We start from the raw sequence: 19697 nt of genomic DNA on the forward strand, positions 1-19697 counted from the left end.
CAAACCAGTTCATCTGTACCATTTTTCTAGGTTCCACACGTATGCGTTAATATACGATATTTGCTTTTCTCTTTCTGACTTACTTCACTCTGTATGAGAGTCTCTAGATCCATCCATGTCTCTACAAATGACCCAATTTCGTTTCTTTTTATGGCTGAGTAATATTCCATTGTATATATGTACCACCTCTTCTTTACCCATTCGTTTGTCGCTGGGCATTTAGGTTGCTTCCATAACCTGGATATTGTAAATAGTGCTGCAATGAACATTGGGGTGCATGTGTCTTTTTGAATTGTTTTTCTCAGGGTATATGCCCAGTAGTGGGATTGCTGGGTCATATGGTAATTCTATTTTTAGTTTTTTAAGGAACCTCCATACTGTTCTCCATAGTGACTGTATCAATTTACGTTCCTACCAAGAGTGCAAGAGCGTTCCCTTTTCTCCACACCCTCTCCAGCATTTGTTTCTTGTAGATTTTCTGATGATGCCCATTCTGATTGGTGTGAGGTGATACCTCATTGTACTTTTGATTTGCATTTCTCTAATAATTAGTGATGTTGAGCAGCTTTGCATGTGCTTCTTGGCCATCTGTATGTCTTCTTTGGAGAAATGTCTATTTAGGTCTTCTGCCCATTTTTGGATTGTGTGGTTTGTTATTTTAATATTGAGCTGCATGAGCTGTTCATATATTTTGGAGATTAATCCTTTGTCCATTGATTTCTTTGCAAATATTTTCTCCCATTCTGAGGGTTGCCTTTTTGTCTTGTTTATGTTTCCCTTTGCTATGCAAAAGCTTTGAAGTTTCATTAGGTCCCATTTGTTTATTTTTGTTTTTATTTCCATTACTCTAGAAGGTGGATCAAAAAAGATCCTGCTGTGATTTATGTCAAAGAGTGTTCTTCCTATGTTTTCCTCTAAGAGTTTTATAGTGCATTTTATAGTGCATACAGTGGTCTTGCATTTAGGTCTCTAATCCATTTTGAGTTTATTTTTGTGTATGGTGTTAGGGAGTGTTCTAATTTCATTTTTTATGTGCAGCTGTCCAGTTCTCTCAGCACCACTTATGGAAGAGACTGTCGTTTCTCCATTGCATATCCTTGCCTCCTTTGTCATAGATTAGTTGACCATTGGTGAATGGGTTTATCTCTGGGATTTCTATCCTGTTCCATTGATCTATATTTCTGTCTTTGTGCCAGTACCATATTTCCTTGATTACTGTAGCTTTGTAGTATAGACTGAAGTCCAGGAGCCTGATTCCTCCAGCTCCGTTTTTTTCCCTCAAGACCGCTTTGGCTATTCGGGGTCTTTTGTGTCCCCATACAAATTTTAAGATTTTTTGTTCTAGTTCTGTAAAAACTGCCATTGGTAATTTGATAGGGATTGCACTGAATCTGTACATTGCTTTGGGTAGTATAGCCATTTTCACAGTATTGATTCTTCCAATCCAATGACATGGTATATCTCTCCATTTGTTTGTATCGTCTTTAATTTCTTTCATCAGTGTCTTATAGTTTTCTGCATACAGGTCTTTTGTCTCCTTAGCTAGGTTTATTCTGAGGTATTTTATTCTTTTTGCTGCAATGGTAAATGGGAGTGTTTCCTTAATTTCTCTTTCAGGTTCTTCATCATCAGTGTATAGGAATGCAAGAGATTTCTGTGCATTACTTTTGTATCCTGCAACTTTACCAAATTCATTGGTTAGTTCTAGTAGTTTTCTGGTAGCATCTTTAGGATTCTCTATGTGTAGTATCATGTCAACTGCAAACAGTGACAGCTTTACTTCTTCTTTTCTGATTTGGATTCCTTTTATTTCTTTTTCTTCTCTGATTGCCGTGGCTAGGACTTCCAAAACTATGTTGAATAATAGTGGTGAACAGTGCACATCCTTGTCTTGTTCCAATCTTAGAGGAAATGCTTTCAGTTTTTCACGATTGAGAATGATGTCTGCTGTGGGTTTGTTGTATATGGCCTTTATTATGTTGAGGTAGGTTCCCTCTGTGCCTACTTTCTGGGGAGTTTTTATCATAAATGGGTGTTGAATTTTGTCAAAAGTTTTTTCTGCATCTAGAGATGATCATATGGTTTTTCTTCTTCAATTTGTTAATATGGTGTATCATACTGATTGATTTGTGTATACTGAAGAATACTTGCATCCCTGGGATAAATCCCACTTGATCATGGTGTATGATCCTTTTAATATGTTGTTGGATTCTGCTTGCTAGTATTTTGTTGAGGATTTTTGCATCTATATTCACCAGTGATATTGGTCTGTAATTTTCTTTTTTTGTAGTATCTTTGTCTGGTTTTGGTATCAGGGTGATGGTGGCCTCATAGAATGAGTTTGGGAGTGTTCCTTCCTCTGCAATTTTTTGGAAGAGTTTGAGAAGGATGGGTGTTAACTCCTCTAAATGTCTGATAGAATTCAACTGTGAAGCCATCTGGTCCTGGACTTCTGTTAGTTGGAAGATTTTTAATCACAGTTTAAATTTCATTACTTTGTGATTGGTCTGTTCATGTTTTCTATTTCTTCCTGGTTCAGTCTTGGAAGGTTATACCTTTCTCAGAATTTGTCCATTTCTTGCAGGTTGTCCATTTTATTGGCGTAGAGTTGCTTGTAGTAGTCTCTTAGGATGCTTTGTATTTCTGTGGTGTCTGTGGTAACTTCTCCTTTTTCATTTCTAATTTTAATGATATGAGTCTTCTCCATCTTTTTCTTGATGAGTCTGGCTAATGGTTTATCAATTTTATCTTCTCAAAGAACCAGCTTTTAGTTTTACTGATCTTTGCTATTGTTTCCTTTGTTTCTATTTATTTCTGCTCTGATCTTTATGATTTCTTTCCTTCTACTAACTTTGTGTTTTGTTTGTTCTTCTTTCTCTAGTTCTTTTAGGTGTGAGGTTAGATTGTTTATTTGAGATGGTTGCTGTTTCTTGAGGTAGGATTGTACTGCTATAGACTTCCCTCTTAGAACTGCTTTTGCTGCATCCCACAGGTTTTGGATCGTAATGTTTTCACTGTCATTTGTTTCTAGGTATTTTTTTATTTCCTCTGTGACCTCTTGCTTATTTAGTAACGTATTGTTTAGCCTCCATGTTTGTGTTTTTTATGTTTTTTTCCCCTTAATTGATATCTAATCTCATAGCGTTGTGATCAGAAAAGATGCTTGATATGATTTCAATTTCCTTAAATTTACTGAGGCTTGATTTGTGACCCAAGATGTGATCCTGGAGAATGTTCCGTGCACACTTGAGAAGAAAGTGTAATCTGCTGTTTTTGGATGAAATGTCCTATAAATATCAATTAAATCTATCTGGTCTATTGTGTAGGTTAAAGCTTGTGCTTCCTTATTAATTTTCTGTTTGGATGATCTTTCCAATGGCGTAAGTGAGGTGTTAAACTCCTGCACTATTATTGTGTTACTGTCAATTTCCTCTTTTATAGCTGTTAGCAGTTGCCTTATGTATTGAGGTCCTCTTATGTTGGGTACATATATATTTATAATTGTTATATCCTCTTCTTGGATTGATCCCCTGATCATTATGTAGTGTCCTTCCTTGTCTCTTGTAACATTCTTTATTTTAAAGTCTATTTTATCTGATATGAGTATTGCTATGCCAACTTTCTTTTGATTTCCATTTGCATGGAAGATCTTTTCCTATCCCCTCACTTTCAGTCTAGATGTGTCCCTAGGTCTGAAGTGGGTCTCCTGTAGACAGCACATATATGGGGCTTATTTTTGTATCCATTCAGTGAGCCTGTGTCTTTTGGTTGGAGCATTTAATCCATTCACATTTAAGGTAGTTATCGATATGTATGTTCCTATTACCATTTTCTTAACTGTTTTGGGTCTGTTTTTATAGGTTCTTTTCTTCACTTGTGTTTCCCATTTAGAGAAGTTCCTTTAGCATTTGTCGTAGAGCTGGTTTGCTGGTGCTAAATTCTCTTAGTTTTTGCTTGTCTGTAAAGATTTTGATTTCTCCATCAAATCTGAATGAGTTCTTTGCCGGGTAGAGTAATGTTGGTTGTGTGTTCTTCCGTTTCATCACTTTAAATATGTCATGCCACTCCCTTCTGGCTTGTAGAGTTTCTGCTGAGAAATCAGCTGTTAACCTTATGGGAGTTCCCTTGTATGTCATTTGTCGTTTTTCCCTTGCTGCTTTCAGTAATTTTTCTTTGTCTTTAATTTTTGCTCTCTGAGCTTCCTGGACTTCGGTGGCTATTTCCCTTCCCATGTTAGGGAAGTTTTCGACTATAATCTCTTCAAATATTTTCTCGGGTCCTTTCTCTCTCTCTTCTCCTTCTGGGACCCCTGTAATGTGAATGTTGTTGCGTTTAATGTTGTCCCAGAGGTCTCTTAAGCTGTCTTCATTTCTTTTCATTCTTTTTTCTTTACTCTGTTCTGCAGCAGCGAATTCCACCATTCTGTCTTCCAGGTCACCTATCCGTTCTTCTGCCTCAGTTATTCTGCTATTAATTCCTTCCAGTGTATTTTTCATTTCAGTTATTGTATTGTTCATCCCTGTATGTTTGTTCTTTAATTCTTCTAGGTCTTTGTTAAACATTTCTTGCATCTTCTCGATCTTGGCCTCCATTCTTTTTCTGAGGTCCTGGATCATCTTCACTACCATTATTGTGAATTCTTGTTTAGGAAGGTTGCCTATCTCCACTTCATTTAATTATTTTTCTGGGGTTTTATCTTGTTCCTTCATCTGGTACACAGTCCTCTGCCTTTTCATCTTGTCTGTCTTTCTGTGAACGTGGTTTTTGTTCCACAGGCTGCAGGATTGTAGTTCTTCTTGCTTCTACTGTCTGCCCTCTGGTGGATGAGGCTATATAAGAGGCTTGTACAAGTTCCTGTTGGGAGGGACTTGCCCACCAGAGCAAAAGAGCTGGCTTTTCCTCTGGTGCGAAGAGCTCAGTAAAACTTTAATCTGCTTGTCTGCTGATGGGTGGGGCTGCGTTCCCTCCCTGTTGATTGTTTGGCCTAAGGCGACCCTACACTGGAGCCTACCTGGGCTCTTTGGTGGGGCTAATGGCGGACTCTGGAAGGGCTCACGCCAAGGAGTACTTCCCAAAACTTCTGCTTCCAGTGTCCTTGTCCTCACGGTGAGCCACAGCCACCCCCCACCTCTGCAGGAGACCCTCCAACACTAGCAGGTAGGTCTGGTTCAGTCTTCTACGGGGTCACTGCTCCTTCCCCTGGGTCCCAATGCGCACACTACTTTGTGTGTGGAGTCTCTGTTTCCCCCAGTCCTGTTGAGGTCCTGTAATCAAATCCCGTCAGTCTTCGAAGTCTGATTCTCTAGGAATTCCTCCTCCTGTCGCCAGACCCCCAGGTTGGGAAGCCTGACGCGGGGCTCAGAACCTTCACTCCAATGCGTGGACTTCTGTGGTATAAGTGTCCTCCAGTATGTGAGTCACCCACCCAGCAGTTATGGGATTTGATCTTATTGTGATTGCGCCCCTCCTACCATCTCATTATGGCTTCTCCTTTGTCTGTGGATGTGGGGTATCTTTTTTGGTGAGTTCCAGTGTCTTCCTGTTGATGACTGTTCAGCAGTTAGTTGGGACTCTGATGCTCTCACAAGAGGGAGTGAGAGCATGTCCTTCTACTCCGCCATCTTGAACCAATCTCCTATTATTCTTAATTATTCATAGTCAGGACCCTATAGCAGGGGCCTCAAAAGCAATACTTTATTGCTCTCGAAAGAAACATGCAACTTCCAAAATGTATATTTCTAACCAGGGTACAATATAATTTAAAGCAAATAGTTTTTAAATTTACTAAAAAACAGGTGAGGGATTATGTATATATAAAAATATATACTTTTACATCTATCCTCACTTCCTTTAAGTCTTCACATAAGTGTCATCATCTCAGGGAGGCCCCCAATGGCTACCCTATCTGCAACTGCAATTCAACTGACACCTCCCTTTTCCTGCACTATCTGTCTCCTCAGCACTTACCACTATCCAACATACTGTGCTTTATCTATTTCTTTCATCTGTTTTCTGTGTCTCCCTAGTAGAATGTAAACTCCAAGAAGGCAACGATAAGTGTAAAGAATAGTGTCTGGCTCATGAAAGGCTCTCAATAAATATTTACTGTATAAATGCATTAAGATTTCTTCCATTTACATAACTGAGTCAGTCTATAGCACCATCTGGTTTATTCTAACAGTATATTAATATCCTACATTATTGTTTCTTTTTATTTTTCTAAAATGTTATTTCTGTCACTTGCTTTTTATCTCCAAATGCAACAGTATAGTCTATAGGGCAGAATAAATAGCTATGTGGCAAATTTCCAACTTGTTAGAAGACAAAGTTGATTAAAATCTATGATGAAAATATAGTTTAAATTAAAAGTAAAATTATATGAAAAGAAATAGATATTGAGAACTTAAATATTTTTCTATTCTCTACATCCACAATTAAAATGTGGAGAAGAGATATCTAGGTATTTTCAAAGATATTTATAACCAAAGAAGAGATCAAACAACCACCCAACTACACAAAACTGCTCTTATTGAGAGAAGACAAAACGGACAAAGTGAATCTAAATTAGTGAGACAGCAGTGTTCTAAAGTAACTCAAATTAGACCAACAGAATGCCACTATGTACACTTTCTTTAGGATCACGTTTTAGTAAAGATTAAGAATGGGCCAATCAGCTGTTTCAAAGGGATTCTTTGAAAAAATGTGTTTGTTCTCTTAAGTAGAACAAATATTCTTCCTGAAAACCTCATACTTCATATACTTTTATCAGCCCTTTCATCTGTCACAGAATTTATCATCAACTTCATTCTCAAAATGTTTCAAGGCAGCAAAGTGAAGTGGTTAAAAGCAACACTTTTTCTTCAAGTGGTTGAAAGCAATGGCTTTCGGGGAACTCAGAGCTGAGTCAGAGTCCCAACACTCACTTACTAGCTATAAACCTTGGGTGACTCACTTAACCCCTTTGAGCTTCTGTTTCCTCACATATAAAGCTGTGATGTTAACAATACCTAGGCTTCATAATGTTCTGAGGGTTAGTTAAAGATATATGAGAAATGCCTAGCACAGTGCCTAGTATATGATAAGCCATCAAATGATAGTTATTATAGTCAAAAGGCAGCTATACTTAGCATGCTCAATGCCTTAAATTCAGAAGAAGTACAAATTAATAAGATTTATACTAAAAATGTTCACTTACCTGGCATAATTGAAAGTAATTTAGTTTTTCCTGCAACTCTTGTTCTCATTCGAATAGCTTTATCTCTGCATGGAACAGTCTCTGCTAAAATGCCATTTGGCCAAAAGGCATCTCTATTTAAGAAGATTAAATAAATTTTGTAAACATTTTCATTTTCTAATGATACAAGTTGGTAAAATTATTCCAATTTTCTAGGGAAAACACAAATGTAAACAGAAAAAGGAAACACTTCTGCAATTTTATATAGGTGTGATATTCAACAAACAGTAACTACATACAGGGTTCAATTTTAGGTGTAAAAGGATATATACAAGACAAAATAACAGAAGTATGCCCTGGAACAACTTAAAACTAAGCCAATATAAAACAAATTCTGCACCCACACCTTAGAGCTGTATTGATTACAATGTTTCTTTCACATATTTAATCCATTCTCCTTTACTTTCACAGTGTGCTTGATTCCTGTTCCCTAGTTCTCAGGCCAAAGGTAGGAATTGAGCACGGTAACTAAGCTTCCATCTGGGAATTTGGTCTGAGAGAAAGAGACTGCCCAGAGTAGTCCTTCTTAACTCTGACTGCATATTAGAAAACACCTGGGAGCTTTAAAAGAGCTTAAGGACCAGGGCCTCCACCAGATTAATTAAATCAGGCTGTTTGCAGATGGGACCTAAGCATTAGTACTTTTTAAAGCTCTCCAAGTGACTCCAGTATGCAGGCAAGGTTGAGAATCAGTGCTCCAGAAGAACAATATTTACCCACCCTGAAACAGAATGAAGGTGCCAGGGCAGGTGGTACAGCTTTTAGAAACAGTATGGTATTGTGAGGAGAAATTTAGCTTCAGATTAGAGAGTCCTGTTTCCCCACTGTCCAGCACATGAGGCTTTGGGCAAGCTGCTTAACTTCTCAAACCCTCAATTTCCTTGTAACAAAACGGAGACAAAAATCCCTATCTCATAAAATAGGATAAAATCAGAAAGTGTACATAAAGTAGTTAGACAGTGCCAAGTAACCAGTGTTCGTAGTTCCCTTCTTTCTGTTACTTCAAAGTACGTGATGCCATGAATGTTTATGCCTTGCTTATCTCTCGCTTTTAGAAAAGTTGTTTATTTGTCTGCCATGGCATGCTTTACTTGAAGGGACTGAACCTTACCTCTCAGTTCCTGGTAAGAGGGCTAGACACAGAGAAGGGGTTCAGAATATTTTCGTAGAATAAACATATGAATTGGAGTATCACTACTATTAATCTGAACTTTTTCAGAGGTTCAAATAGTTAATAAAAATTTAGACCATGGACATACATATTTCTAAAATTCTTCATTTAAAATCAAGGTTAGCAGGGACTTCCCTGGTGGTGCAGTGGTTAAGAATCCACCTGCCAATGCAGGGGATATGGGTTCGGTCCCTGGTCTGGGAAGATCCCACATGCCATGGAGCAACTAAGCCCATGTGCTGCAACTACTGAGCCCACGTGCCGCAACTACTGAAGCCTGCCCACCTAGAGCCCATGCTCCGTAACAAGAGAAGCCACTGCAATGAGAAGCCTACGCACCACAATGAAGAGTAGTCCCCGCTCGCGGCAACTAGAGAAAGCCAGCATGCAGCAATGAAGACCCCATGCAGCCAGCCAGCCAGCCAATCAATCAATCAATCAATCAATCAATCAAATCAAGGTTAGCAAATACAACTGAGAAAAATTAATCCTGGAAACTAGGTAACCTGATTATATGACCATGCCATGTCTACATTAATATTTCAATTATTTTAAAGCCACATTACTATGATAAAATATAGCCTAACATCTTAAAGATTTTTCATTTACACTTTTTTCTATTCTGGTTTTAAAAAAACAAAGATGAATAGGTCCATGGGACAAATGTTTATAATTCTTGCAAGTCTTTTTGCTCATCAGTGATGACTAAAACCAACTTTAAGGCCAGGAAGAGAAGGAATGCAATGAAAGTTAGTGATAACAATGCTCAACTCTGTACTATCTAAAAGAAGTGACTGTGTCTTAAGACATACCTGAAACGTTTCACTAAGTCGGCTACTTGCTCAGGTGAGGTCATCCAGTCAACATGGTCAACTATTTTTCTGAAAGTAAAGAAATTCAAATGAGTACGGTCAAGATTTTAGAAGGTGAATAAAATAAAGAAACATTACTTTCATGAAGTAAGCAACTTAATTTGTATGAAGATTATCTCTGAGAGCAACAGTCTGCTTTAATGATCTTCAAAGACCCAGAGAAGGAAATTCACCTACAAAAGGTTGAGCAATCTACTTCCAGAAGTAAAACTTCAAAAGCTAAGTAAGATCAGCTCTAAGTAGTTTAAGAAAAAAAAGTGGTACCTATTAATAGTATCACCATATGTGGCTCTAATAAGCTGTTGAAGTAGGTTTTTGATATTCCTTCGCAACCACTGATTTCTCTCTTTTAAGTCGAATACTTCATCCATGAGAAGCAGCATTACCCTAAGTGGAATATTGTCATCCACCTGACAAAATATGGGAAGAAATAAGGATACGTTTATTTGAGTTACCTATCTACTATGAATGGCTAATTTTGCTGCTTTTACCAAATGACTGTTACTACTTACAGGTTGGAGAACAAGTTCTACTATAGTCTTTGTAACCAACATTTCATTCTAATTTAGAAAAAATACTTTTAACAGCCATTTTGACAGAATACAGAATTTTACAACTCTACAATGATGAGTAAATTCCAAGGCTGTAGTGAAAAAAACTTCTCAAACTGGATTCATGATGGTCTTAGGAAAATATGATTTGGGATCTTGCAGTAGAGTCTGTATTAGTTTATAAGGCAAAGGCTAGCCCCTTTGCCTATTCTCTGGGGCATCTTTTTCAAATGAACAAAATATTCTCAACATTTCTCTTTATTTAATAGAACAAAATACAATCTACACAGAGCAATCTGTTTTGCTCGGTTACTGCGTTGTATGTATATAGGTATTTTCATGAAAAAGAAGCTGAAATAAAATCCAGCTAACATTACAAAAGGCAACTAGATTAGTAGACTTTTCTTTTTATTTTTAAGAAGTAAAAATTTGTACACTTTCATCATGGGAATATTCAATTAATGATATAAAAAGTAAAGAAAGACAACTAGAATGCTTTGATGTCGAAATATATCAATATATAATAGGGTGCAGGTTTAGATATGCAACAAAACTGCCATAATTGCCAGTAATTTTGTAATTCTTTCATCACTAAGCTACTCCTTCCAATTATTTCCTCATCAATGTTGTAATTTAAATACTTAAATTTTTTCATGAGAAAACAGCATGAGTCATACATTTTTCACTGTGTTGTAAACATTTTCTTAGCATACCTTCTCTTTCACATATTTTTCAATAGCTTAACCACTCTGGAGGTAAAAATTACTACTGCTCTATTCTCTGTTCAAGTATAGTCATGAGTCTGATGCCACATGACAATTCTAATAAACAGTTAAATTGTAAAAACCCTTAACAAAAAGTATAATGTTATGGATATTACAACAGTACAATGCATAATAAACATTCTAAAATATTCTTGAAAAAACAAAAATATTATCTTTAAGACAGTTTATTATAAAGAAATTCAATGAGAAACTGAAGAGAGATAATTATAACTTTAAAATAACTCTGCCTAATAGAATAGAATATAAAGCCCAGACCCAAATATATAAAATAAAAAGATTTGTGACAAGGAAAAAACATACACTGGGAAAAGAGGGTCTTCTCAGTAAATGGTGCTTAGGTCAACTGGACCCCTACCTCATTCCATACACAACAATTGATCCTAGATGAATGGCAAATCTAAGTTTTGGCACGGTAAACAAAAACAACTTTTTTTTTTTTGCGGTACACGGGCCTCTCACTGTTGTGGCCTCTCCCGTTGTGGAGCACAGGCTCCGGACGTGCAGGCTCAGCAGCCATGGCTCATGGGCCTAGCCACTCCGGGGCACGAACCCGTGTCCCCTGCACCGGCAGGCAGACTCTCAACCACTGCGCCACCAGTGAAGCCCAACAAAAACAATTTTTAAAGAAAATCATAGGAGAACATCTTTGTGACCTTGCAGTAGGCACAGATTGTACACAGAGCATAAAAGCACACAAAGTAGAAGATATTCACAATACACAAATACTTATATCTGACAAAGAAACAATATTCAGATTATACAACGCACTCTTACTAATCAAAGACAACCAAGCCAACAGAAAAAAAATGGGGGAAAGAGACAGACATGTAAGACAGGACACCCAAATGGCCAATAAACTTATGAAAAGAGGTTCAACATTTTAACAGTCATCAGAGAAATGGAAATCCGCATGAGATACAACAAAGAGAATGGCTAAAATTAAAAAGGCATAACATATTGAGTTTTGGCAGGCTGTGAGCCACTGATTCTCATGCATTGCTGATGGCAGCGGAAGCGGTACACACACTTCGGCAAATTATTTGACAGTATCTATTAAAATTGAATTTTTGCATAACCTCTGACCAAGCAATTCCATTCCTGGGTATAGAAAGAAATATGTACTTATTTATTTAATCAAAAGACAAGTACCAGAATGTTCAGAGGAGTACAGTTCGTAATATAGCAAACATATTGTACTATATTTACAAAATGTAATTGTACTATAATTACAAAATTGGACTGTAAGGCCACAAAAATGAAGAAACCACAATCACACGAAACAAACATGGAAGATTATCACAATGTTGAGCAAAAAATGCCAGACTTAAAGGAGTACATACCTCACAGTTTCATTTATATAAAGTATAAATGCAGGGTAGAAGTCAGGATAATGTTTATCCTTGGCAGGGGAGAGGATAGTGACAGGAAGAGAGCATTAGGGGCTTTCTGGGGTACTGGTAATGTTCTGTTTCTTGTTTATAGTGCTGATTACATGGATATGTTCAGTTTGTAAGAATTCATCAAACAATGTTTACAATATATGTACATTAATGACAGATATACATATTATACTATATTAAAAAGTTAAAAAGATCTGCCAAGTATGATGTGAATTTCAACTGAATGCTACCAAAATAAAATTAACTCACAGTATCATCAAGTTGAGCTGAAACTCGACAATGTTCAGGATCTGAATCAGTCTTTGGAATTAAAGGAGGAACCTAATATTTAAAAAAACAGAAAACAAAGTAAACACACTAAAGCAGAAAATGAAAGAATACAATAAACCAAAATTAGTAGTATCAAATATAATGAACAGCATTTGATTTGATTTTGGGGACAATATATAAACAAAATTTATATAGCATTAACAAAGTATTGACAATCTACAGTTAGAAACCCAATATAAAAGGGTAATTATTTCATTACCAACAGATTTTCTTTCCTTTAAAAAAGGATTCATTTTGAGGTGGATGGAGATATTACTCAAACTCCCATACTTTTTAGAATTTAAAGCTAAGTAAGATTAAATGATTTAAAGACCAAAAGTTAGTAGCACAGTAGGGGAACAGAACTCCAATCTTTTTTCTTTACCATAAAGAGCCTGACAGTATGCTAAGAGGCTTAAAGGAACTAATTAACTGACTGTTATATAATGTAAGTTATGGGGGAAAAGGACAGAAAGACCAGTGCTAGTTGATAACCATTTCTCAGCACAGGAAGGACCATCAAGATCACCTGTTATAACCCCTTCACATTACTGGTGAGGAAAAAGAAGCCTGGAAAAGTTCAGTGACTCTTGTAGGAAGTCATATGGGTAGCTATCAGCAGAAGCAGCACAAGACAACCCTCACTTCAGTGTTAGTGTACTTCCCCATGATTAGAAATTAGGATGAAACATCAGAAAAGGTATGAGAATCAATAGAAAGTATGATTTACACACACTATATTTCAGGAGTTGCCTCTTACAATAAAGAAATTCTATCAGTGTTTATATATATTTCCTCTTCATTGAAACATTCTAATAGTTACATGATTTCTTTTATAGTCTTGATTATAACCTTAAACAACTAGGTCAAAATTATTTTTAAAATGTAAATTAGGAAGCAAAAAACTACTTGGTCAACCACCTATTCTGCTAGCGAAATGAATAAGCTTCCCAGGAAACTCTTCTATGCCTCTCACAGGTATATACACGGTAAGATAGGGCTGCAGAGATGGTGTTGAAAGACTTTTCCTCTCTTTGATCTCGTGAATCTTGATCGTGTGACTCAGGAGAAATTAGGCTTTATGTTTGCTGATGAATACTAGTAAAACTAATTCACACAACAGCACATACCTGTTTTGTTATAAATTTTAATGACACTATAGAATAAACATGGCTAAATGGAATAAAAGAGTACAAAGAATGTTAACTTTACTAATTTTAAATATGTGCTTTAAATGGATTTTAAAATTCTACTGTAGTAGAAACTGAGGAGTGACTGGATTTTACAGTATCCATTTTCGATAAGAATTAATTCTCTTTAGTTTTTTAATTCTTTATGAGACTATGTGTCTATAGGGCTTTGGACTTATAAAGTAAAATAAGGTAAATCTAAGCAAGAGCTCAGTAAATCTTAGTTGACCTAAAAATAGTTTCCTTTAGGCATTACTGAAAACATCTTACCTTGAAAAATGATTGCCTTATGTCTTGACCTAATCTCTCTGACATTTTGCCCATGTTGTCTGACATTTTAGTCATTCCCTCTGCGAAGCTATCAGGAAGGGATTTAACTGCATTTGAAACATTCCTCATAGAATTTCGAAGCGGATTTACAAAAGTGTCCATCTAAAGGGGAAAAGATATATCATGACTTCACTGTAAAAGATTTTTTATTCAACTGAGAAGCATGGGAAAATACAGAATGCAACACATGAAAGATGTAATAATTTTCCAGTCTATATTATCTCATTGCATTTTAAAAGGATAAAACTGTTGTCTTCAGTGTGTCTTTAAAATCTATTTTCAGACATAAATATATGAATAAAATTTTTGAGTGATATGGTTATTGGTAGAAATGAATATAAACCTTGGGTTGCCTTCTTATTAAGAAAAACTCTGAAAAAATGAAAATGTTTCCAAACTAGAAATTGATGCAAGTATAAACAGGTACAACATACTTCTGGCACAAATTCAAGGCAACAATGACATAGATATTTTGAGGTGATATTAAAAAGCAAACAAGCAGATAAACAGCTCAAATAACTAACAAGATTTATTTTTTAAAAAAATAATTTTTAGGATATGTTACATGCTCAATTACAATATATGGAAGGAATCTGGAATCCATTAGGAAGAAAAGAAGCTGCAAATCAGACACGTAAGCCATACTTTATTAAGGGAGAATAGAAAAACCATAAAGAAAATATGACAAGAGATATAAAAAGAAATGATCTCAGAGGGACAGGAAGCTTTAAAATTGACATTCTCAGAGGAACTTCAAGATGGCGGGAGAGTAAGACGTGGAGATCACCTTCCTCCCCACAAATACATCAGAAATACAACGAACTACATGTGGAACAACTCCTACAGAACACCTACTGAACACTGGCAGAAGACCTCAGACCTCCCAAAAGGCAAGAAACTCCCCACGTACCTGGGTAGGGCAACAGAAAAAACAAAAAAAGAATAGGGACTGGACCCGCACCACTGGGAGGGAGCTGTGAAGGAGGAAAGGTTTCCACACACTAGGAAGCCCCTCCACGGGCAGAGACTGCGGGTGGCGGGTGACGGGGGAAGCTTCGGAGCCACGAAGGAGAGCGCAGCAACAGGGGTGTGGACGGCAAAGCGGAGAGATTCCCGCACAGAGAATCGGTGCTGACCAGCACTCACCAGCCCAAGAGACTTTTCTGCTCACCCGCCAGGACGGGCGGAGGCTGGGAGCTGAGGCTCGGGATTCGGAGGTCAGATCCCAGGGAGAGGACTGGGGTTGCTGCGTGAACACAGCCTAAAGGGGCTAGTGTGCCACAGCTAGCCGGGAGGGAGCCTGAGAAAAGGTCTGGAGCTGCCGAAGAGGCAAGAGACTTTTTCTTGCCTTTTTGTTTCCCGGTGAACGAGGAAAGGGGATTCAGAACACCGCTTAACAGAGCTCCAGAGACGGGCGCGAGCCGTGGCTATCAGCACGGACCCCAGAGACAGGCATGAGATGCTAAAGCTGCTGCTACAGCCACCAAAAAGCCTGTGTGCAAGCACAGGTCACTATCCACACCTCCCTTCCCAGGAGCCTGTAGAGCCCGCCACTGCCAGGGTCCCAGGATCCAGGGACAACTTCCCCAGGAGAACACACGGCGCGCCACAGGCTGGTGCAACGTCATGATGGCCTCGCTGCCGCAGGCTCGCCCCGCACTAGGTACCCCTCCCTCCCCCCAGCCTGAGTGAGCCAGAGCCCCCGAATCAGCTGCTCCTTTAACCCTGTCCTGTCTGAGCGAAGAAGAGACGCCCTCAGGCGACCTACATGCAGAGGTGGGTCCAAATCCAAAGATGAACCCCGGAAGCTAGGTGAACAAAGAAGAGAAAGGGAAATCTCTCCCAGCAGCCTGAGGAGCAGCGGATTAAATCTCCACAATCAACTTGATGTACCCTGCATCTGTGGAATACCTGAATAGACAACGAATCATCCCAAATTGAGGAGGTGGACTTTGGGAGCAAAGATATATATATATATATATTTTTTTTCCCTTTTTCTCTTTTTGTGAGTGTGTATGTGTATGCTTCGGAGTGTGATTTTGTCTGTATAGCTTCACTTTTACCATCTGTCCTAGGGTTCTGTCTGACCGTTGTTGGTTTTTTTTTTTTACTTTTAAAAATTGCTTTCTTAATAATTATCTTTTCCTTTTTATTTTAATAAATTTATTTTATCTTTCTTTCTATTTTTTTCTCCCTTTTATTCTCACCTGTGTGAATGAAAGGCTCTTGGTGCTCCAGCCAGGCATCAGGGCTGTGCCTCTGAGGTGGGAGAGCCAACTTCAAGACACTAATTCACAAGAGACCTCCCAGCTTCACGTAATAAGAAATGGCAAAAATCTCCCAGAGATCTCCATCTTAACGCCAAGACCCAGCTTCACTCAACGACCAGCAATCTACAGTGCTGGACACCCGATGCCAAACAACTAGCAAGACAGGAAAACAACCCCATCCATTAGCAGAGAGGCTGCCTAAAATCAGAATAAGGCCACAAACACCCCGAACACACCACCAGACGTGCACCTGCCCACCAGAAAAACAAGATCCAGCCTCATCCACCAGAACACAGGCACTAGTCCCCTCCACCAGGAAGCTTACAAAGCCCACTGAACCAACTTTAGCCACTAGGGACAGACACCAAAAACAACGGGAACTACGAACCTGCAGCCTGCGAAAAGGAGACCCCAAACACAGTAAGATAAGCAAAATGAGAAGACAGAGAAACACACAGCAGAAGAAGGAGCAAGGCAAAAACCCACCAGACTTAACAAATGAAGAGGAAATAGGCGGTCTACCTGAAAAAAAAATCAGAATAATGATAGTAAAGATGATACAAAATCTTGGAAAGAGAAGAGACGAAATAGAAGAAACGCTTTACAAGGACCTAGAAGAACTAAAGAGCAAACAAACAATGACAAACAACACAACAAATGAAATTTAAAATTCTCTAGAAGGGATCAATAGCAGAATAACTGAGGCAGAAGAATGGATAAGTGACCTGAAAGATAAAATAGTGGAAATAACTAGTGCAGAGCAGAATAAAGAAAAAAGAATGAAAAGAACTGAGGACAGTCTCAGAGACCTCTGGGACAATATTAAATGCACCAACATTCTAATTATAGGGGTCCCAGAAGAAGAAGAGAAAAAGAAAGGGACTGAGAAAATATTTGAAGAGATTATAGTTGAAAACGTCCCTAATATGGGAAAGGAAATAGTTAATCAAGTCCAGGAAGCACAGAGAGTCCCATACAGGATAAATCCAAGGAGAAACACACAAAGACACATATTAATCAAACTATCAAAAATTAAATACAAAGAAAAAATATTAAAAGTAGCAAGAGAAAAACAACAAATAACACACAAGGGAATCCCCGTAAGGTTAACAGCTGATCTTTCAGCAGAAACTCTGCAAGCCAGAAGGGACTGGCAGGACATGTTTAAAGTGATGAAGGAGAAAAACCTACAACCAAGATTACTCTACCCAGCAAGGATCTCATTCAGATTTCATGGAGAAATTAAAAGCTTTATAGACAAGCAAAAGCTAAGAAAATTCAGCACCACCAAACCAGTTTTACAACAAATGCTAAAGGAACTTCTCTAGGCAGGAAACACAAGAGAAGGAAAAGACCTACAATAACAAACCCAAAACAATTAAGAAAATGGTAATAGGAACATACATATCGAAAATTACCTTAAATGTAAATGGATTAAATGCTCCCACCAAAAGACATAGACTGGCTGAATGGATAAAAAAACAAGACCCATATATGTGCTGTCTACAAGAGCCCCACTTCAGACCTAGGGACACATACAGACTGAAAGTTAGGGGATGGAAAAAGATATTTCACGCAAATGGAAATCAAAAGAAAGCTGTAGGAGCAATTCTCATATCAGATAAAATAGACTTTAAAATAAAGACTATTATAAGAGACAAAGAAGGACACTACATAAAGCTCAAGGGATCGATCCAAGAAGAAGATATAACAACTGTAAATATTTATGCACCCAACATAGGAGCACCTCAATACATAAGGCAAATACTAACAGTCATAAAATGGGAAATCAACAGTAACACAATCATATTGGGGACTTTAACACCCCACTTTCACCAATGGACAGATCATCCAAAATAAAAATAAATAAGGAAACACAAGCTTTAAATGATACATTAAACAAGATGTACTTAATTGATATTTATAGGACATTCCATCCAAAAGCAACAGAATACACATTCTTCTCAAGTGCTCATGGAACATTCTCCAGGGTAGATCATATCTTGGGTAACAAATCAAGCCTTGGTAAATGTAAGACAATTGAAATCATATCAAGCATCTTTTCCGACCACAATGCTATGAGACTAGATATCAATTACAGGAAAAAATCTGTAAAAAAAAATACAAACACATGGAGGCTAAACAATACCCTACTAAATAACCAAGAGATCACTGAAGAAATCAAAGAGGAAATCAAAAAATACCTAGAAACAAATGACAATGAAAACACGATGACCCAAAACCTTTGGGATGCAGCAAAAGCAGTTCTAAGAGAGAAGTTTATAGCAATACAATCCTACCTTAAGAAACAAGAAACATCTCTAATAAGCAACCTAACCTTACACCTAAAGCAATTAGAGAAAGAACAAAATAACCCTAAAGTTAGCAGAAGGAAAGAAATCATAAAGATCAGATCAGAAATAAATGAAGAAGAAATGAAGGAAACAATAGCAAAGATCAATAAAACTAAAACCTGGTTCTTTGAGAAGGTAAAGAAAATTGATAAACCATTAGCCAGACTCATCATTAAGAAAAGGGAGAAGACTCAAATCAATAGAATTAGAAATGAAAAAAGGAGAAGTAACAACTGACACTGCAGAAATACAAAGGATCATGAGAGATTACTACAAGCAACTCTATGTCAATAAAATGGACAAACTGGAAGAAATGGACAAATTCTTAGAAATACGCAACACTCCGAGACTGAACCAGGAAGAAGTATAAAATATGAACAGATCAATCACAAGCACTGAAATTGAAACTGTGATTATAAATCTTCCAACAAACAAATCCCCATTACCAGATGGGTTCACAGGCGAATTCCATCAAACATTTAGAGAAGAGCTAACACCTATCCTTCTCAAACTCTTCCAAAATATAGCAGAGGGAGGAACACTCCCAAACTCATTCTACGAGGCCACCATGAGCCTGATACCAAAACATGACAAGGATGTCAGAAAGAAAGAAAACTACAGACCAGTATCACTGGTGAACATAGATGCAAAACTCCTCAACAAAATACTAGCAAACAGAATCCAACAGTACATTAAAAGGATCATACACCATGATCAAGTGGGGTTTATCCCAGGAATACAAGGATTCTTCAGTATACGCAAATCTATCAATGTGATACACCATAACAACAAATTGAAGGAGAAAAACCATATGATCATCTCAATAGATGCAGAGAAAGCTTTTGAGAAAATTCAACACCCATTTATGATAAAAACCCTGCAGAAAGTAGGCACAGAGGGAATCTTTCTCAACATAATAAAGGCTATATATGACAAACGCACAGCCAACACCATCCTCAATCGTGAAAAATTGAAACCATTTCCACTAAGATCAGGAAAAATACAAGGTTGCCCACTCTCACCACTATTATTCAACATAGTTTTGGAAGTTCTAGCCACAGCAATCAGAGAAGAAAAAGAAATAAAAGGAATCCAAATCAGCAAAGAAGTAAAGCTGTCACTGTTTGCAGATGACATGATACCATACATAGAGAATCCTGAAGATGCTAACAGAAAACTACTAGAGCTAATCAATGAATCTGGTGAAGTAGCAGGATACAAAACTAATGCA

At 37.6% G+C, this 19697-nt stretch overlaps 1 protein-coding gene across 3 annotated transcripts in view; it reads right to left on the minus strand.

Annotated features, from left to right (window-relative positions):
• Positions 1-19697, minus strand: part of SNX13 (sorting nexin 13) — a 141151-nt gene that overhangs the window by 4596 nt on the left and 116858 nt on the right. For all 3 annotated transcript variants that reach the window (XM_022587589.3, XM_022587582.3, XM_089917693.1), the window contains exons 21-25: positions 13783-13944; positions 12263-12334; positions 9542-9687; positions 9218-9286; positions 7196-7308 (exon numbers count right to left, since the gene is read on the minus strand). In XM_022587589.3, the coding sequence (XP_022443297.2) occupies positions 7196-7308; positions 9218-9286; positions 9542-9687; positions 12263-12334; positions 13783-13944 (562 nt within the window). The remainder of the gene's footprint in view (positions 1-7195; positions 7309-9217; positions 9287-9541; positions 9688-12262; positions 12335-13782; positions 13945-19697) is intronic.

This window comes from Delphinapterus leucas, chromosome 9 (genome assembly GCF_059928025.1).
Source record: "Delphinapterus leucas isolate spDelLeu-1000000601 "Yukka" chromosome 9, BTC_Dleu_Yukka2, whole genome shotgun sequence".
Taxonomy (NCBI): Eukaryota; Metazoa; Chordata; class Mammalia; order Artiodactyla; family Monodontidae; genus Delphinapterus; species Delphinapterus leucas.